The following is a 22,010-nucleotide window of genomic DNA, read 5'->3' on the forward strand; positions in this document are numbered from 1 at the left end:
GGGTTGATAAAACTACAGCACAAGCAGAAAGAGGGCAATTTACACGCATTAGTGTGGAGATTGATTTATCAAAACCTTTGCTCTCGAAGTTTTGGCTAAAGGGCAAAATCTGGAGGGTGCAATATGAAGGGATTCGAATGGTATGCTTCAAGTGTGGGAAACTTGGCCATGTTGAGGATGAGTGTAAGCCACAAGAGGCGCCAGATGACAACCCTAATATGCATGTAGAGGAAAATCCCCTGTTCAAACAACAAGAAAAGCCAGAGGAATTGGAGGATTTTGGTACTTGGATGCTGGTTAAAAAACCTGTTCGAAAGTATGCTCCATGTCAAGCTAAAGGTGGAATAGCTGCGGAGAAGCCTATTTCTGGACCAAGTGTGGTGGCGCGTGAAGCTCAGAAGGCAGTTAATGGGGGGGATGGAAATAAGGAAAGTAGCGAAAATAAAGGAGGAGGATTGAGATTCTTTATTCTTGATAATCATGATGATATGGAAATTGAGCATAACAAGGAAACAACTAAGGAAGTTGTTAATTTAGGAGATTCGTCTCAAGCTAATCAAGGGAATAAAGAGGTTCTGTTTGAAATTGGTCGAGCAAATCAATCTACTCCTAGAAATGTGGTACACATTGAAAATAATAAGGCAAAGATGACCAAAACTAATCAAAAAGTTTCCAATGCACAAAAGATTGCCTCGAAAGATATTCAGAATAATATAAAATCTTCTTCTCAAGCCAAATTCACACCTCTTACGGATATCGATCCAAATATTCCCAAAATATTTCCATCACCTGTAGCCACTAATATTCCAGGAAGAGAGAATAGTCCACTTGACTTCCAAGCAACACCAGCAGGACCCTCGAAAGCTATTGTTGTGACCATCGATGCCACTAAAGAAAATTCCCAAGCAACTGTAAGCCAAAACACTTTTAACACCCATGTCTCATCAACTTTCCCCGATCAATTTGATGATTCCTCTGGACAAGACAATTTGCGTAGGACAGATAATGGAGCAACCATACATGGTGATGGTAAACCCCCTGATCCACATCTTGGAAATCAGGATCGAATCTTGGATGCCACCGGTGTCAAATCCACCGGAGTTGGTAATGATGATGGGAATTCCCATTGAAATTTAGCGTGTACTGCAATTAATAAGCCAAGCTTATTTGTCTACTCTCCCTTCTATTCCTGTTTCTATGGAAGATACAATCCCTAACTTAGCTCCGGATACCTTACCAATTTCTTGTTTGGTGTGGAACGTTCAAGGTGTGGGAAACCGTAACTTCATCATTAGTCTAAAGATTTAATTTGAGAAAATAAACCCAATGTATTTGTGCTTGTTGAAACACATATGGGTATAGAGCAGGCGTTGAAGATTGCGAATATTGTTGGCTATTCTGGCCACACTAGAGTCGATGCAGTAGGGTTCAGTGGGGGCATCTGGGTCTATTGGAGGCTGGATGATGTAACTGTAAACCCAATCAGTCAACACAAACAATATATAACAATGGATATTTCTCGCAATGGAGCCATCCCTTGGTATTTCACAGCAGTTTATGCTAGTCCAGATCCCTCGCAGTGTTAGGAACTTTTGGCAAAAGTTAAAGAATTTTGCTCAAACTCATAATAAACCATGGCTCGTAGCAGGGAATTTTAATGACGCTAGATTTCCCTCGGAAAGAAATTCATCATGTCGGGAAACTACTAGACGGTCTAGACTCTTCAATGATTGGGTGGATGAGATAGATTTTATTGAGATTGAGTTCATGGGAGCGGCCCACACTTGGAGTAGAGGTAATAGTGAGCAAACTAGAAGAAGTGGTCGTCTCGATAGAGCGTTGTGCAATGATAATTGGGCTTTGAGATTTGATCAAGCTAAAGTTAAACATTTACCGGCAGTTCATTCGGACCATTGTCCAATTTTGATTTCTCCCAATGGCTTTGTTCCTTTACAAGCATTGCATCGTCCTTTTCGATTCCAAGCCACTTGGTTAACGCATGAAAATTTCAAGGGTTTTGTTGCTGAAAAATGGGATTCGAAAGGCGCACTCATGAGTTCCTTATCGAAACTTTCTACTGAACTCCAAGGCTAGAACCGAGATGTGTTTGGTAACGTTTTTAATACTAGCACGAATAGCAGGAGTACAAAGAAAACTTGCTGAAAGGACAGATAGAGGTTTAATTAAACTAGAGGCGAGGTTGAGAAAAGAACTGGACGAAGTGCTAGATCGAGAGGAAATAATTTGGTATCAAAAATCTCGAGTAGACTGGCTCAATGGAGATAGAAACACAACTTTTTTCCACCAAAGTACGATCATAAGAAGGTGGAAAAATAAGGTTGGATAGATTAAAAATGATAATGACGAATGGTTAGAAGATAAGCTGGAAATTCAAAACCATGTCGTTCAATATTTCTCCAAACTTTTTACAGAAGAATTTGAGCCTACGTTCTTCGATGTGCCTCAAGATATTTTTTTGGAATTATCTACTCAGGATTGGAGTGGGCTAGTTAGACCATATTCGAAATTGGAGATTGATGAAGTGATAAAGGAAATGGGATTAAAGCCCCGGGGCCAGATGGTTTCCAAACCCTTTTTTATCAAAAAAATTGGGATGTGGTAGCTAATATAGTGTATGATACAATTTTTCCAATTCTTGAGGGTAAAGGGCTTCCTGAACGACTCAATGAGACTTTTATTGCCTTACTCCCCAAAATTGATAATCCAGAGCTTGCTTCTCATTTTCGACCAATAGGGCTATGTAATGTGGCATACAAAGTGGTCACCAAAGTAATTGTCAACAAACTTAAGCCAATGCTACACCACTTGATCTCCAATACTCGGGCTAGCTTCGTTCCAGGTCGTCAAATCACAGACAACATAGTGATTGTTCAAGAAGTGATTCATACCATGAGGAGAAAGCAAGGGAAAAAAAGGGTATATGGTAATCAAAATAGACTTCGAGAAGGCCTACAATAGACTGAGTTGGTCTTTCATTAGAGACACAATGGTGCAAATGAATCTCTCGATTTTCATGATTGAAATAATAAAGGAGTGTATTTCTTCGGCCTCTCTGCAAGTCCTTTGGAATTGGAATGGAGAACCCTTAAAAAGTTTTAAACCAAGTAGAGGAATTCGCCAAGGTGACCTGCTATCGCCTTATCTTTTTGTGATGTGCATGGAACGTTTTTATCAAGTAATTGAAGAGTCAATAATTCAGAAAAAATGGAAGCCTATCTATGCGAGTCGTGATGGGCCAGCATTATCGAATCTATTTTTTGCGGACGGCATAATTTTATTTGTTGAAGCCACGGTTGAACAAGCAGAAAATATCCATGCTTGCCTTGATCGTTTCTGCCAAGCATCAGGACAAAAAATTAGTCTTCCCAAGTCGAGGGTTTATTTCTCGGTTAATGTAGATGGTGAACAGCAACAGTCCATTAGTGAAGCCCTTCTTATGGAAGCTACTTCGGACCTTGGGATGTACCTAGGCATGCCTACACTTACAAGTCGAGTCACAAAAGAAACTTTCAATCACCTTTGTGAAAAAATTGATAGGAGGCTCTCGGGTTGGAAGACGAAGTACCTCTCTTTGGCTGGCCAAATTACCCTTGATAAATCTTCCCTTTCGACAATGGCCTTGTACTCTATGCAATCGGCCAAAATCCCACGTTCGGTGTGTGAGGAAATTGATAAAAAAAACCCAAAGGTTTATTTAGGGAGGAGATGAGGACAAGCAAAAAATACACTTGATCTCTTGGGAAGTGCTGCAGCGTCCAATCGAGAAGGGTAGGATAGGCATTTTCTCGGCAAAGCAAGCAAATGCGGTGTTTCTTACTAAGCTGGGGTGGAGGATGTTGTCGGAGCCTCATGCATTATGATCGAGAGTCTTGCGTGCAAAATATTGCAAAGGCCGTTGCGATATGGATATGTTTGAGTCCAAGGTTGGTATGTCAAATGTATGGAGTGAGATTACGGAAAATGCCAAGACATTAAGTGAGGGGCTGCGAGTTGCGGTGGGTAATGGTGAGAAGAACTTATTCTGGGATCATAAGTGGGCCACGGATGAACCACTTAGCAACATGGTTACCCAACCCCTACCCATGGAGCTTACAGGCTCGACTGTTGGGGAAATGTGGGAAGAACCGGTAGGTTGGAGATAGAACATTATTGTTACATACTTGGATCAAAGTGTTCTGAAAAAAATCTAGAATTATGAAGTGCGGCAGGACCCCTCAATAGGTGACCTTGTCTATTGGAAAGATGGAGAAAAAGGGAGGTTCACAATCAATTCTGCCATTTGTATCATGAAACATCACACGGATGTGCTAGATGAAGATTGTTGGGACGCAGTTTGGCATGCTCCAGTTCAACAACGAATCAGGGCATTCATGTGGCTAGCTTGCCATGATCGAGTTTTGGGAAATTTGAATCTCTTTAAGAGGCAAATGACGGATGATCCCAAGTGTTACATTTGTGGAGTTGCAGAGGAAAGCACTTTGCATATCATTCGAGACTGTCCGGCTGCCAAATTAGTATGGTGAAAGGTAGTAGATGAATCGATTATGCACAGATTTTTTCATGGAAATATTAAGGAGTGGATAACAGAGAATGCAAGGGATGACAACATCGAGGGTAAGGAATCATGGCCGACCTTTTTTGGCATTGCAATTTGGTGGATATGGCGTTGGAGAAATTGTTGGGTGTATAATCGAAGAGATGAGCTACCCTTTGATGTTGGGGCATTTCTCCAAGTCCGATATGATGAGGCTCGTCGAGCAATCTAGGATGCAATTGATGAAACTAGTAAAAAGAAGCCATACAAGGTACCAGCAAATATTACTTGGCACGCACCACCTTATGGGTGATATGTTCTAAATTGTGATGGTGTAGCGAAGGGGTGCCCGGGGCCAGCAGGGGGTGGTGGCATTATTCGAGATTATGCAGGAAACCAAGTGTCTTCTTTTGCTGCTAGTTTCGGATATAGTACTGCATTTAAAGCTAAAGTGCTTGCTCTTGTGAGGGGGTTAGAGATAGCGAAGAATATGCAGATTGATAAACTTGAGGTCCAGCTCGACAATCAGGCTTGTGTGCAAGCCCTTAACACCCAAAAAGTTGCGTATGGTGAGAATATCCATGACATTAGGCAGTGCCTCGAGCTACTCAATGATGATCGATGGCAAGTGAAGGTCGTTCACATTTTCAGAGAAGGCAATAGAGCGGCGGATTGGTTGGCCAACCGCGGAGTCATTCAGGACTCTCAATTAGAATATTTCAATAATAATGTTCCGGTGGATCTTAGTCGTATCTTAGAGGAGGATATTCGAGGTGTGGCCTTGCCACGGCTAATCCCTCCATAGGTAGTTTTCTTTTTCTGTTCCTAGCTGGGTGCGTGTGTTTGTTTTTTGTTTTTCGTTTCTTTTTCTTTTCTTGGATGTAAGCATCTTCATTTGAACCCAAAAAAAAAAAAAAAAAAAAAAAAAAAAAAAAAAAATCGTTTATTATTTTTTGTTTTGTTAATTTAATAATTCTATCTAATAATTTCTCTGTTTTTTTTAGTTGACACCTTTCTATTATCACGCTTGCCAACGCATGTTTTTAACGCTTAATAACTTCAATTATCAACATTGTAAATTTATAAAAAGTGGATATTAATAAAATATACATATAGACAATTCAAACAATATCCCACATGATTATATTTTATCGTATCCATAAATCACAAAAGCGAGTCAAAGTGTAGTGTGTGAATAGTGTAAAAGTCAAACGGTGTCAACTAAAAAAAACGGAGGAAGTATATTTTTAACCATGGTAAAAATTTAACCCATATACTTACTAATGTCATGTTTTATGACAGTTTAGAAATTAGTATAAAAAACCTAGATTATTTCTACATTATATTTGTAAATCAATAAAAATAAAAATGTTTTATAAAAAATTTGTAGACAAAGTATAAGTGTATAACCATAATATATATTTTTTCTTCTTATAAAGGTATACAATGAAATGAAACATGAACTATAATGAAAAAGCGAGTGTTTGTAAAATTAATATGGTGTCGTTTTTTTTGTTATTAACTAAATATATAATTAAGCATTGTGACAAAAATATTCATAGTGGTTATGGAAATGGCGAAACGCCAGATGCTTTGCCAAGGAAGTAAGCATCCCGATTGATCAAGTTGCCTTTATTCTAGCCAGAGTGGGAGATGTGCAAAGAGCTTTGGAGGGTGTTATGGCTAAAGCTCACTCAACTCAGCAGCATAGAGTGGAAAGGTTCATTCGTTGGGAATATCCTGAGGTTGGATGGGTTCATTTGAATATTGATGGAGCATCCAAGGGCAATCCCGGAAGAGCAGTTGCGGGAGGTTTGATCATAGACCACACTGGAGTAGTGTTCGAAGTATTCGCTTCCAATTACGGTATTTGCTCTAATACTAAGGCCGAGCTCTTGGGAGTGATAGATGCGTGGACTAGCTATTGCCTGGAACGGTGGCCACCGTAAAATTAATCTTTCTGTGGATTCAGAGGTAGTAGTCCGCATGTTAACTGAGGAAATCCCTCCTCACTCTCCTTTCATCCATCTCATCCGAAAATGCCATGCTCTCATCTCTCGACCAGGTTGGAAAGTGTCTATAGGGCACTGCTATAGGGAAGCTAACTATGCGGCTGAGTGGTTAGCTAACTATGGTGCCAATTCTGATCAGAAGATGATAATCTTTAAAGCGATCCCGAGGGATCTTCGGGCCGTTTTATTGGAGGACTTGAGTGGAGTAGCTCGGGCTAGGCTTATTGCTCCTAATAGGGTGTAGTACTTAGTCGTGGAGCTTTTGTTTTTCGGTTTTTGTTTTGTCTTTTTTATTTTGTTTGTGTTTTGTTTTGTCTTTTTTCTGCTCTAGTTTTGTAGTTGTTTGTTTCTTTTTTGGGATTTGTCCCTTTTTCGCACCAAAAAAAAAAAAAAAAAAAGTTTTCTTTACAAAAAATATTTCTACATTCTCATTTTAATAAATAATTTTATTTTTTCCTTTTCTTCATATTTAAATAAATGAAATAATATGTATTCCGTATGATACTTATACAAAGTAAAAGATATATAATTTCCTTCAAAAAAAAAGTAAAAGATATATAATAAGATTTTATACAATAAAAGAAAACCTGTGAACATTTTTTTTAACAAGTGAATCACAATTATATGATTTGGGGAATAAGATTTAGTGAGTACTTATACATATTTTATAATAAGCAATTGATGTTTGCAAAGAAAGAAAAAATAAGTTTTAGAGGGAAAAAAACAGATTCAAGAAATGATGGCACGTGTCATTATTTTCGGATACCGTTTTAGTATTATGTAATTGATTGGGAATCAGTCGAATCACCATTGAAGTGTGGGATTACCATCAGGAATTTCTCATAACTCTTTTCTATTAATAAAAAACTTGCTAATGTGTGCCCCGGGCCGTTTGAGAAACATTTAAGATATTACTTAAAGTGTTACTAATTAATTTGGAAATACATTACAAAATCACACATCGATCGGTGTAATTAAGGTTCATTTTAATTTAATGTTTCTACTTTTAGTTCTCTTATCCAACGCCCCAATGACGTTCATTAGCATTTGCGTAAAAATATAGGTATGGAGTAAAATAAAAGTGTTTTTTTTTAGGAAAAATAATAGTGTTTCTTTAATCTATATTATATACCAAAGTAATCACCAAAGATGGTGGTTTAGGGGTTGAAAGGTGGTTTAGGTGTGGTGGAGGCGATTTCAAGCAAGTTGTGTTAGTTTTGGGAATGAAAGCGGTGGTTTCGAGAGTATTTTGAGGTCGGTAAATGGTAGAAATCCGGTATAGGTAGTATTGCAATTACAACATTTTACCTTTTCTTAGGTTGTCTTTAACATTTTACCTTTATTAGGTAGTTTGTTACAACATTTTTTAATTAGGTTTTTTCTCACAAAATCTTGATTTTATTAGGTAGTTTTTAACAAAACGTCCTTTGAAAAAATCCAATAAGGTATGGAGTACTAAGGGCCTGTTCTGATTGACTGACTGAGCTGAACTGAAATTATTGAAACTGAATTGAACTGAATATTTTATGAGAGAAGGAAATTAAGAACTGAACTGAATTAAGCGTATTGGAACTTAACTGAACTGAAAATAATTAGAAGAGAATAGACCCTAATTCACAAAGTGGAGTAAGATTATGTTTTATTTATCTCAATTTTGCTAATTTGATCTTATCAAAACTTAATTTTTTTTATACTACCTCCGTTAACTTTTAGTTGCAATTTTGGGGTATTATTTGTGAGATATAAAATATTCCAAAGTTGCAACTAAAAGTTAATGAAGGTAGTAAATATGATCTCATAATTTTATTTTTTATATAATTTAAAAGCAAAATTTGATCTTATAAGTATGTGAATCCATAAGGAAAACAAATATACTAAAATTAACTTTTATATGTGGCTAGCCACATCGTGTGGCCTCATACCATGAGACTCTTACGGTTATAGAGCTGGGGTTAGTTAACTAGTTAGTTATATAGAGGTTACTCTATTAGTGCTTCAGGGATGTCATTGTGATTTTTTTTTTTTTTTTAATTTCTGGTGTTCCACCCGGTTCTCCCGTTGGGCTAATCCGGATTTGAGAATCAATTCTTTGTTATTTAAGAGTTACTCAATAAGTATAATAAAGGGTTACTTTGTCAATATAATAGGGGTTACTATATCAGTGTAATAGGGTTTACTTTTTTTTTTTTTTTTTTTTTTACAAGCTATATATGTGACCAGCCACATATAGATTTTGTATAAAAAGTATATTAATTTGTATTTTCCAAATAATTTTCATAATTTTTTTTATCACGGAATGAAATATAAATAGCACATTTTACAAACATATTACAAAAACGTGTAATAACAACTTTTTTTTCTAATCAAATCTAATATGAATTAAATAATAAGTTACGGAGTACATTTTTGAAAAACCTAAAACAATACGTGGAATCAACATAAAACTAAGAGTTTATTCAAAAAAAAAAAAAAAAAAAAAAAAAAAAAAAAAAAAAAAAAAAAAAGCTAAGAACAGTATATACACTATATAATTTTTTGTTAATATTATTACCTATGTAAAATCGTGAAAAAAAAATAGTTTTTTATAAATATATTCCGTATACAACTTTTTTTGGTTTTCATTTTGGATACTAAAAACAACATAAAAGAGCATGAGTTATGCAATAACCCAAAATATAAAATAATCCAACCCACTTAAAAGAAAAACCAATTAATTTCCCATTTACCCTTTGATCGATCAAGTAGTTATCACCTATTCTACTCACCTGTTTCATTAGCGATAGAAATGAACATTATTTTACATGAGAGTCTACAGTACATGACAAATACCGCTTACTATAAATGACATGTACTGATATGTATTATTAAATTATATAAATAGGTTAAAAAAAAAACCTCTTTTATTTTATTTTCTCATATTTTTTTAGTTTCAATTTTAGCCTGATCTCTCATATTGCCTTCCTCCTTTGCTTATTTTTATTCATCACAATTATAGCTAGCAAATTATAATTTAGGGATAGATAATATTATTCAACAATTTTGAAATTCTAATTATCGGTTTTTTTTTTTCAATATTAATCTCTCTACTTCATTCATTAAAAAAAAGTAACCTACAAAACTTTCTTCAAATTTAATTAATTTAACCACAAACTTAAGAACAAAAACAGAAGTGTTGGTATCCGTATTGTCATCACAGTATCAACACCTTGACACGGCACCACATATTTGGTATCCGTATCGTCATCACAGTATCACCACCTTGACACGACACCACCTATTCTGCACACGAAAATCTTATATGTAGATAACCACACCGTGTGACCAGTCACTATAGGAATTACTTCGCTAATGTAATGGGGGTTATTTGGTCAGTGTTAAAGGGGTTATAAATTATATATGAATAATCAAGCAATATATAATTATTTACAAATTATATATGAATTATTCGTAAACTAACAAATAACGTAAAACTATTTGTGAAGAGTCTACGGTGCATGACAAATAACGCTATGTATTGTAAATGCTATGTACTGCTATGTATTATTATATTATATAGGAAATTTTATATTTTAACACCACACAAAAATCCGAAAATGGTTTTTAACACCCTTATAAAAAAATTGATTTTAACACCGGACTAGTTTATAAAAAATGGGTATTATCACCACTTAACTGATATATTTACAAACTCCATTCTTGAGGATAGTGACACTGACAACCATGAAAGGATGCAGTAAATACATATATTTCCCACTTATAAATTTTAATTAAGTGTTTTCGACATTTACTTAGTCACTAATTTTAATTTAAATTATTATTAACTAGTGTTGCCATTAAGAAACTACAATTGATTGGGGAAGTTATATTAGTTTGCTTAATGGTCAGAGCATTTGTGGAATACCTTTTAAGTATGACTGGATTATCACCTTTTGATAAATCAAAGGTAAATGTCAAAATTTAAATAAAGTAATTAAGCTAAGGTAAATTAATTAACTATTGTATTTAAATTAATTAATTGACTATTACAGTGGCGATTTTATATGATGGTGGTTATTGTTTTGGTTTTCACTTTTGCATGTGGAGATTGTGTTTGTTGTACAATAAAGAAGATTAGATCTGATGACATTGTAAGCCCAATTGCACTATCACCTGGACCAAAGCAACAAGCAACAGACCTAACAAGCCCAACAGAGCAAGCTTCACAGCTGGAAACAAGCCCAAAAGACCAAGATAATTTATTCATCATGTTGATCGACTTTTTTGTGAGTGTGAACTTTTATTTTATGCTTTTTGTCAACTTATTAAATGAAAGGGGTATTGTGTTGTATCCTGCTTCAAGTTTCTACCAAAAAACTCATGGAGTCATGGTTGCTAATTATTGTTATGCTTATGTTATTGACTTTTTATGTTACACCTAGACTTGGTTCATTAGCATTTCATTAAATTAATTCACTCCTACAAGGCTATAATCAATGTCAATAACCATTCCTTCAAAATTGAATCTTACAAATTTTGAGTTAGCAAGTTTTAACTCTATATATTCTACATAGTATAGGAGATCTTCCGTCCCCATTAAAAAACTTCATTTTTCTTGGGCACATAGATTCGAATATTTTGGTGGGGTATTGTTAATTACAATGAAAAAAGAAAAATGTATAGTAGAAATAAAGCTTTTATTATCAAAAGTCAACTAAATAAAATGGGGAAAGAAAAAAGAAAAATAGGTTTTTTTTTTTTTTTTTTGTGCACACAAAGGACTAGGCCTCGAGAAAACAAACCATAAAAGATCACGATGGAACGAAACGTGATAAGGCCACCCCTGCAACATCATCATACAAAATACGTCATATAGATAAAAGAGGGAATTGAGTCAACCAAAATATAGATCGAACTACAAATCCAAGAGAAATAGAGTTATTAGAGTTATATATACGAAAATTTTTAAAAAAATTTATACGTCCGAATATAAGGTGCACTCAAAATTGTATACTAAGTATATGAGAATAAACTACTTATGTTGAAGTGTCAATAGTCGTCACTTTAAAAGTAAAAACGGTAAGTCGGTAATAGGAAGAAATTTGGAGTATAGGTTTGAAAGCTTTTGAAAATAAAACTAATTCGAATTATTACGAGAACTCAACCAAAAATTGAGGCATTGTTGCTCAAACAAAAAACAAAGATATCGAGAAGAAAGGATTTGGGGTATTATTAAACTTTTCAACTCATTCACCCCTTAATTACTAGGTAAATTCTTGCATTGCCTAGCTCTTTTGAATTCTAATTGAATTTCTTTTTCTTAATTTTTACATTGGCGAAGGTATTTAATTCTTAATTTGTAGTTTTGATTATGCTTTATGCCTTGAAATTGGACTAATATAGAGGTTGAATTCATGCCTAGACTAGTTAATTACTGGCTATTTTTTTTGTGTAGTTTGCTAGGCTGTGCTTCTAATACTACTACTAAATAATGAAATCCAATACTAGTAATTTGGGTTTTTCCTTGCAATTGAAACTTTTCAGATTATTTGAGATTTATACTTTGAGCTTCTGTGATAATGACTCAACTTAACTGCTCTTGAATTGGTTACAGTGTTAGTAATTTAGTGTTTGGTTTTCAATTGAAAATTTCAGATTATTTGAGCTGTTAAATTTCGAGTTGAGAGAGCTTGTTCTGGATTTTGATTTGGTTAGTGTGTTGGTAATTTAGTGTTTGCCTTGCAATTGAAACTTTTCAGATTATTTAAGCTGTTAAATTTCGAGTTGAGAGAGCTTGTTCTGGATTTTGATTTGGTTAGTGTGTTGGTAATTTAGTGTTTGCCTTGCAATTGAAACTTTTCAGATTATTTAAGCTGTTAAATTTTCGAGTCGAGAGAGCTTGTTCTGGATTATGATTTGGTTCAGAGTGTTAGACCATGTTTCATGGCCCGATTGGTTTATTGTGTGGTATAGAAAATATTTGAATGGAAGACAAGAAGAGCTTGTTTGCTTTCATTGCTTAATATTAAAGGTGTATTCATGATTTCTTTTGTTCAATGATCAATTGATATTCCTATGCCATGATGCATCTTTGGGTTCCTACTGTGTTATCAGCAGTCTATAGTTGTTTCACTTGTCTGTGCTTGTCATTTGTTCGATTCATCAATTGATATTAATCTTTTTTAAGTATGTAGGACATGTACCTTTTAATCTTTGTGGTTACGCAAAGTGCTTCATTGGAAACTTTTTATTTGCTTCTGTTAATGGCTTAATGCCCAGTTCAAGTAGTATTGAAGAAGAAGGAGGTGCATGTGTGTGCTGCTGCTGCTGCTGCTGTGTATGCTGTTGTTAATTTCCTGCTACTTTCCTTTTTTTTTGTCTTTTTGCTCTGTGAGCTGTCATGTGATAGCATATTCTGTCTGTAATTCCCTAGGATGATTCTGGTGGACAGTTGTCACGTTTTGTAAGGACACTGAGTCCATATATATTGGAAGGCAGCCTTGTAAGAGGATTAGAATGAATGAAAGAAATACCCTAGAATATGGGAATGTTCCTCTGCAAACATAGCCGTTTTCTTGCTAAACTATTTTCTGTCATTAAGTAGCATAACCGTATAGAACCCTCAAACTTTATTATTTCAACAGTAGTTTAGTAGTCTTTGAGTCTAACTTTATTGCTATTAGTTTTAGGGGGAAGCATGGTCCAAAAATAATACCTTTTCTAAAAGAATGTACAAATGATGCTAAACTTTTTACAAGTAAAAATAATTTAATTGTTTATTGTTGGAGTCAGAAATTTTTACGTTTGAAAGTGGAAACTCAGGAACTAATTGGTAATCTCATTTCATACTTTTTCTTGAAGGTTTCTTCTCATGAGTTGAATGTTGCAAACTTGACTTTTTCTGCGTCCTTTGTAAGAATAAGAAAATTTGCTAGTTAAAATTGTTGATGGAAGGATCAACTTGCAATTCCAAGGTATGGTTTCGTCTCCTGGACTCGACGTTTGGTGTGTTTTTTATTATTTGAAGCCCAGTAATTGATCTGTGCCACAGCTGATGATCTTTGTATTCATATTGGTGAAAGGTACTCCAAGGAGATGGTTATGAGTTTAGCAGGAACTCCAGCAGTTCGACCGTCCATTTCTCTCATAAAAGCTTTGGAGCTGAAAAGTTGTTTCCACATTGGCTTCAGATCCTTTGAGCACCTTAAACAAGCCCATGCACGCCTTTTACGCCTTGGGTTAAGCCAAGAAAATCACCTCCTTGACACCCTTTTGGGATATTACACTCAATTTGGCAACACCCATTATTCCAAATTTATTTTCAATCGAACCAATGAGCCCAATATCTTTATCTTTAATACAATGATTAAAGGGTTGGTCTCAAATGACATATTTGACGAAGCTATCAGTTACTACCAATCTATGCGTTCAAAGAGCATATTGCCCAATAGATTCACTCTTCCATTAGCCTTGAAAGCTTTGTGCAAGGATTTTTTACTATCGGTCGGGATTGAAGATCCATAGCCTTGTTGTTAAATTGGGTTTTGATAAAAATGTGTATGTTAATACTAGTCTGGTGTCCATGTACTCAAAATGTGGGAATATATATGATGCCCGTAAAGTGTTTGATAATATGCAGGAGAAAGCTTTAGTCTCTTGGAATGTTATTATTAGTGGGTATTACGATGTTGGGAAATTTTCTGAAGTTTTGAGCTTGTCTAGAGGATTTTTGAGAAATGGTTTGAAACCAGATGGTTTCACTTTGGCTATGATTCTTTGTGCTTGTGCAGAGTTGGGCGCGCTTGAATTTGGTGAGTGGATTCACAAGTATGTTAATGTAAATGGCTTAGGAAAAGATTTGATTCTAAATACCTCGTTGATTAACATGTATGCCAGGTGTGGATGTATGGACAAAGCACGGGGCATCTTTGATCAAATGCTTGAAAAGGATGTAGTTGCTTGGACTTCTATGATTCAAGGGTATGAGGCAAATGGTTTTGCAAAGGAAGCAATAGGCATGTTCTTTGAAATGGAGAGAGAGAATGTAAAGCCTGATTGCAATGCTGTTGTTGCCGTGGTACATGCTTGTACTAGGCTTGGAGCAATGAACTTGGGAGAGCGGGCAATCAACTCCCTTAAGTGGGAAGAAGTGGTAACCAATCTTCCTCTTGGAACAACCATAATTGACATGTATGCTAAATGTGGGAATTCTAACTCTGCATGGAAAGTTTTTAAAGAGATGGAGAGAGACGTTGTAGTTTGGAATGCAACAATATCTGGCCTATTCATGAATGGGCATACTAAAGTTGCATTTGGTCTTTTTGCCCAGATGGTGAAATTTGGTTTCCAACCAATGGTAGTACTTTCGTAGGCCTGCTCTCTGGCTGTACCTATGTCGGTCCTGTTGATGAGGCGTGGAAGTTCTTCAACAGCAGGGAGCGTGTTTTTTCTGTGACTCCCACCATAGAACATTATGGCTGTATGGTTAAACGTCTTAGTCATTGGGGATTATTACAAGAAGCTCATGAATTCATTTGAAGAATGCCCATGGAACCAGATGTGATTTTTTAGATAGCGTTGCTTGATGGATGCAGATTGAATCGGAATTACCATTTGGCTGAGCATGTATTAGAAAAGTTAGTCCAATTAGAACCCTAGAACTCAAGAAATTATGTTCTTTTATCAATTATTTATTCTATAAACAATAAGTTTTATGATGTAGAAAGAATTAAGAATAAGAATGAATGATTGAGGGATTCAAAAGATACTTGGATACAGTTTGATTAAAAAGGATGGTATGGTACACAAGTTTGTAGTTGGTGGCAGTTCACATCCTATATCTGATCAAATATGCAGAAATTAGGTGAATTGCCCAAGGATTTGCAAAGAGCTAGCTACGCACCAACTGCAGAATTTGCTTTGTTTGATAAAGAGGGGGAGCTATTATGTAAGCATCAATGTATCATTGTGAGAAGCTTGCTATTGCTTTGGCTTAGTTAGCACTCCTCCGGGTTATGTCATTAAAGTTGTGAAAAATCTTCGTGCCTGTGGTGATTGTCATTCAGCAATCAAGATTATTTCAAGGATTACTGGAAAAAAGGTTGTGCTAAGTGACACAAACCATCTCCATTGCTTTATTGACGGGAAAAGTTCATGTAAAGATTACTGGTGAAGTTGCAAGACATACGACAAAACTTTTAGGTTGGATGATAATTATAACCAAGACAAACAGCATAGTTCTAGTGAACTTTACAAATATACATGAAAGCTTCAGATGCAAAAGAAAGAAGGTGATGTGTTTAGTTGACTACTTTTTATGCAGGAAACATTTCTATGGGAAATCTTGCTACTGTAACTTGAACTTTCATATCATACTCGATCAATTTGATGATTAAAGTCTGCTGTTGACATGATAATTGCTTTCCTGAATACTAATTGTTCCTGCAACACATACTGTACCATTAATATACTGGAAAATTCTTCCGTGCTGCTCAATGACCAGTGCAGCCATATTCCTCTGTTTATGTATCTCTTGCTTCAGCCTTTTTCTTCTATCAATACGTACTCTAAGTTATACTACACCAAACTTAATGTTCGTGAACATTGAAGATAGTTGTTTCGTTCCAGATTTGAGTAGCAGGTTCTTCATCTGATCGTTCAATTTCAGAATCTCCACATCACAAGATCTTTAACCTTTAACCAGGTATCAACTTCTAATCTGTTTTTTAGAAGAAAATTTATATCGTTGACCATTTACTACTGATTTCTATTGTAGTAGTAATTAAATTAGATGTTGCCTGAATATCGGATGAACAATTAATTCCGTACCCGTCCCCATACCTGTATTCATTTCCGTGCTACCTAGTTTATAATGCAATGAAGCTGATTCTTAGGCATTCATAGAAGAGAAATTCTTTGTGCAATGCTTCTGCTCTTTTCATAAATCTTTTGAGGCAATGTAGTCTTGTTGATTTGTTATGCTTCACGATATAGTACTTCGATTGCATGAACTTCAGTATAGGTCTACTCAATGTGTTTCTGCATCCTTTTCTGTAACTATATTTGAAAGACTGGAATCAGAAGTATTGGAGTTGAGAACTGATGAGTGATGATGTGCTCAGCAGCTAGGCAGAGTGACAGTTGAAGTTAGTTGTATGATTCTATGTACAAAATGAGCAGAGCTGTGGTAGTTTTTATGATACTTGTAGTATATACAAATATGATTGTACCCTGTGGGATATATGTATGAAATATTATCATTTAGACATTTCAACATTAAGCTAGTTTCAGGTCATTGACTTGGTTTTCCGGTTTTGACCCCTTACGTGTTCAAATGAAAACCCCCCTTTTTATTTTTTTTCCTCTTTTTTCCCTCCAATTGAACTTCCTTTAATTCAATGGCTTCAATTTTATTGTTGCCACTCAAAAGTCATCCAAAAAATATATAAGAATTCCCTTAATTAAACGAAAGCTAAGCCAATGCTCATAAGAGATTTGGTGACGAAAATTCAACAAAACCCTAGCATATTCGACTCGTTTAAATTAATGCAGTAAAGTGAAATAGACATCTCAACTGCCTACTCAATAAAATAGTTGACAAGCCAGAACACGTATATACTATGATGTTCAACCTTAAATGAGTACAAAATATCATTTTTTTTCTGGCTAAGCTAGTACAAAATTATTTGAGTGTCCTCCTTAAATACGTCAATTCTGAACTAGCTTAGCCTTTCCTTAGCTTGAGGGAGAAGGAGAGAGATTCAGGAAATGGCAGTCAATAAACACATATTATTCTCTAATTTAGTCATCCTCATATGCTTCTCCATTTTCGCTCTATCTGTCACCGCAGTAAGTACACTTATCATTGTTGTAACATTACTGGTTTAAATTTAACGTGCCAAGTAATTTCAGATAGAGGTAATTAATCCGAGTATTATTATATTACAGTGATTTAATTGGTGAATTTTGTTTTGTTGGTTTAATAGGATGATTATGAGTGTGTATACACAGTGTATGTGAGAACAAGCAAGGCCATCAGGGGAGGAACAGACGCGATCATCAGCGTAACATTCTATGATGATACAGGCAACGGTATACGAATCAAAAACCTTGAGTCATGGGGTGGGCTTATGGGGCCGGATCACGACTACTACGAGCGAGGTAACTTGGACATCTTCTCAGGCCGAGGCCCATGTCTAAGCAGGCCTGTTTGCTCCATGGAGCTAGCGTCCGATGGGTCCGTCGGACACCATGGTACAGCTAGGTGGTACTGTAACTACGTCGAGGTCACTACCACTGGGCCTCATATCCAGTGTGCTCAGCAGTTGTTTACGGTCGAACAGTGGCTGTCAACTGATAAATCTCCTTACCAGCTATTTGCTATTAGGGATAATTGTGAGAACTCTGATGGAATTAAACGACGTCGTCCGAGCAATACAATTCTTCCTGTGGAAACCCTCCTCGCTGTTGCTTCCGATCCTCTTGAATTCGAACCTCTTAAACTTGATTAATCACTACATTAATCAAGTTTAATGGGAATTGAAGTTTGATTATGTTAAATTTCTTATTATATCTGTGGACATTTGTACGTATGATCACTTAAATAATTGGAGCTTCAAAGTAATAATGTTTGATTTCAATTGACACTATATTGAGCATATATTGTGCAAATATGTGCTGATTTTTTTTTTTTTGTTTTTTTTTTTTTTTTTGACGAGAATATGTGCTGATATGTTACCTTTTCACTATTTTCTTATTATATTCTGTCCAATTTTATGAAAGACTTTGCTAGTTAGTTATTTAAGTTTAAGACAAAAAATATGATTTGTAATCGCCCATTAGTACTATGTATATTGTTTTTTTTTTAACGTAAAATTACATTTAACACTTTTATTTTTGACGAAGATGTTTTGACAATCACTTATTCACTATTCTGATCATAAACAGTTGTACATTAATAAGATGTATGGCTCTTATATGTTTTCAAGTTTACCATCAATACGTCAATATCTAGGGCCGGGCAGATAATAATCATTCAAATTAATGTCATTTACGCCCTATATTGGACGTACGTGTGTAAACATGATTAAGTGGCCAAGATAACACCAATAATATACAAGGGCCACGTTTCCAGATATCTGAAACTCTGAAAGCAACTTCTTTGACAAAGTTTATGTCTCAATCAAAACAATGCAAATGGGAATGTTAGGATTTACTCCTTTGAAAGACACAAATAATCTGCTTTCTTTGTTCTTACCATTTGCAGTGACTATGAGAGAGCCAATCAATAGATATTTGAGGCTCATTCTAATAACGCGGCCCATTATTTATGTTATAATCCAAACAAAACCAATCAATAGATATTTTCCGTCAAGCCCAAAACTTAATTTGGCAGCGATATGGTCCAAATAGTGAATGAAGCGACTAGATTTTTGATTTTTTTTTTTTTTTTTGTTGTTGTTGTTGTGTGTGTGTGTGGAAAGGTAGTGGTATTTGTTATCTTGCTAATAATTATGTGTGATGAAATAGTTTTTTTGTTTGTTTCAAAAAAAAATATTTTTTTTTTTGTTTAGAAAGCCACGCGGGCGAATAATGAGAATCGATTCCACAATCTCCTGAAATTGAAAAGAGAGTTCAAACCATTCAGCTACACCTCACTCTCATGTAGTCATGAGTAATGTATTGTAAACCAGCATGCATGTTATGTGTTTTATTTCTTGTACTATTTTAATTTCATTTAAATATTTAAATGTAATGCAATTATATGTGATTATTATGTTTTTCAAATGATGATGGAAGGTGTTTAGCTTACATTAATATAATTAATATGAATTAAATATATTTTCTAGCATATAATTAACTATGAAGTATATCGTAAAAAATATAAAACACCAAAATAATACATAATTAATTTTTTATTTACGATTAAAAACTTAATTAATAATAATTCAAAACCTGTAATTGCAACATTTAAAAATTAAATAATGTAATTAAAAATAATTTTAAAATTTAAAAACATTAAAAAAAATTTAATTTGAAAAACGAAAATTGGAAGGTCAAATATTGAAATACATAATTACAAATAATTTATAAATTTAAAATTTTCAACCGTAATTAAAAATGTAATTGATAACATGATTAACTATTGTATTCATTTAAATATGCATAAACATAAATTATATGGAAAAGATAATTGAATAGGAGAGAAAAAATATGATGCGTATAAAATTATAAATGTATAATAAAATGTAGGAGAAAGAATGGTGGATTTTTTTTTTTTTTTTGGCTCATGAATGTGGTGGAATTTTGCTCACCAAAAAAACTCATGAGGAAAGTGATATGGATGAGTGAGAAAGTGGTAGAGAGAAGTAGAGAACCGTAAGCATTTTTCTTCCTCGTGAATGGGATTGCTCAAAGGAAAGGGTAGTATTAGCGAAAGGGATAAAATTTTATAATGAAATGTAAAAAAAGTGGAGAAAAAAGAGATTTAGGGTCTGTTCACATTTACTGAACTGAACTAAACTGAACTGATTGGAGGTGAAGTAAATAGAGCTAAAATAAATATTTTATGAGAGAAGAAAATTAGAAGCTGAATTGAAGTGAACTGATTGGAGCTAAACTGAACTGAAATGAGGGTCTTTGTAAAATTATATGTCGTAGTATTTTATAGTTGTTACTTATTCCTCCTATCAATTTATGTAGTATTTATATTGTTGTACAACTTTCCGATTCCTCTTATCTCTCTCACGTTAAACACGCGCGTGAAAGTAAATCAAGTCATCCGACAAAATTACTTAAATTATTGGAGTATCCTCTTTAAATAAGTCAATCCTCAGATCCATCTGTTGGTTTCTAGAGCTAGGTATACAGAGAGAGAAGCATTTCCACCTTCATCAATTATCACAAGACAAATGGCAGCCAAACACATCCTCTCCAGTTCACTCATCCTCCTATCCCTATTCATTTTCGGTCTATCTTCCGTCACCGCTGTAAGTACATCCATCTATTTTATACTACTCGGATCGTTTAAATTTAACGTGACAACTAATTTCAGACACATCGATCTGAGTTCATCATCTAACTTTTGATATCTGAGTTAGTTGTGGCGTTATCAGTTTTAAAATAATGTGACAACTAATTCCAGGCAGATGGATTTGAGTAACTAAGTTAATTATATATCTAAGTTTTGATGTAATTGGTGTTGTTTGTTTGATTGATAATATGTAGGATGATTACGAGTGTGTATACACAGTATACATTAGAACAAGCAAGGCAATCAGAGGAGGAACCGATGCTAATATCAGCGTTATATTCTACGACGATACAGGCAGCGGTATCCTAATCAAAAACCTAGAGGCCTGGGGTGGGCTCATGGGCCCGGATCACGACTATTTCGAGCGAGGCAACTTGGACATCTTCTCGGGCCGAGGCCCATGCCTTAATGGGCCCATTTGCTCAATGGTGCTTACCTCCGATGGATCCGTCGGACACCACGGTACAGCTGACTGGTACTGTAACTACGTCGAGGTCACCACCACTGGGCCCCACGCCCAATGTGCTCAGGAGTTGTTCACCGTTGAACAATGGCTTTCTCCTCCTGACCAGCTCTCTGCTGTTATTGATAATTGTAAAAATACTCATGGTCTCAAACGACGTCGTCCTGCCAATGCACTTCTTCCTGTTGAAACCCTCCTTGCAATTAATTAATTATTCCGTGTAATTTATGATTGAGTTTGATTATGCGTTACTTTCCATTCAATAAAATATTTTGTTTTTGTATCATCGCTTAAATAATTGATGCATCAACGTTATAGTTTTTAATTTCAATTAGCATTGTATTTGATACTCATACCATTATGTGTTGTTCAATTTTCTCTAATCTCGATCTTATTAGTTATTATAATATTCGTCTAAAATATTCTAAAAACCTTTGCTTAACACAGTTGTAATATATACTACCTTCGTTACAAGTTATGTGCAATAATTAGACATTTTCTCTCTCCGCTTTATGTCAAATCGTTGCACATAACCTGTAACGAAGGTAGTACGTAGTAATACTTTTGTAACATTTAGACGGAATACTGTTTACTAAGGTAGACCCTTTTGAGTTTGCCTCAAACGGTTTACCAAATCTTAACTCCGACTACAACTGGATCTAACATGAGTTGCACAACTTAGCTTTTGGTGGATGAGTCTCCCGTTTTCTGCATTCGGTAATGTTATAACTTAAAACCTCCGTTAAACGATATCAAGTTGCTTACTATTTAAGTTAACTCTTGTTAGTTACTAAGGTAGACCGACAATAAAAAAAAAAAAAAAAACACCTAATTCAAAATATTGATCATGGACAATTGTAGAATTGGTCATCAATGTTAATGATAAAAGGGACATTTATTTATTCGGTATCTTTGTTGGAGCCCGTGGAGAGTTGGAGGTGTGGACATGATCAAATTGCCAGGACAATGACA

General features: G+C 34.9%; 3 protein-coding genes and 1 pseudogene across 4 annotated transcripts; all 4 read left to right on the forward strand.

The window, feature by feature from the left end:
• The first annotated feature begins 1,524 nt into the window (after positions 1 to 1,524).
• On the forward strand, positions 1,525 to 2,094 carry LOC145571356 (uncharacterized). Its single transcript, XM_081630405.1, has one exon. It carries the CDS (start codon positions 1,525 to 1,527, stop codon positions 2,092 to 2,094), a length of 570 nt encoding a protein of 189 aa, XP_081486531.1.
• Positions 2,095 to 11,643: 9,549 nt separating this feature from the next.
• Positions 11,644 to 17,005, forward strand: LOC145570621 (putative pentatricopeptide repeat-containing protein At3g08820; annotated as a pseudogene). The gene is made up of 3 exons (XR_014096533.1): positions 11,644 to 11,811; positions 13,405 to 13,517; positions 13,626 to 17,005. The product of XR_014096533.1 is annotated as a putative pentatricopeptide repeat-containing protein At3g08820 (transcript).
• A 170-nt stretch (positions 17,006 to 17,175) lies between these two features.
• Positions 17,176 to 18,188, forward strand: LOC145570623 (PLAT domain-containing protein 3-like). The gene is made up of 2 exons (XM_081629752.1): positions 17,176 to 17,391; positions 17,529 to 18,188. The coding sequence occupies exons 1-2, from the start codon at positions 17,311 to 17,313 to the stop codon at positions 18,051 to 18,053; spliced, it is 606 nt and encodes a 201-aa protein (XP_081485878.1). The 5' UTR covers positions 17,176 to 17,310; the 3' UTR covers positions 18,054 to 18,188.
• Positions 18,189 to 20,308: 2,120 nt separating this feature from the next.
• On the forward strand, positions 20,309 to 21,321 carry LOC145572618 (PLAT domain-containing protein 3-like). The gene is made up of 2 exons (XM_081631577.1): positions 20,309 to 20,531; positions 20,770 to 21,321. Exons 1-2 carry the CDS (start codon positions 20,454 to 20,456, stop codon positions 21,247 to 21,249), a joined length of 558 nt encoding a protein of 185 aa, XP_081487703.1. The 5' UTR covers positions 20,309 to 20,453; the 3' UTR covers positions 21,250 to 21,321.
• The last annotated feature ends 689 nt before the right edge of the window (positions 21,322 to 22,010 follow it).

Source organism: Chenopodium album, chromosome 12 (assembly GCF_948465745.1).
Source record: "Chenopodium album chromosome 12, dcCheAlbu1.1, whole genome shotgun sequence".
NCBI lineage: Eukaryota > Viridiplantae > Streptophyta > Magnoliopsida > Caryophyllales > Amaranthaceae > Chenopodium > Chenopodium album.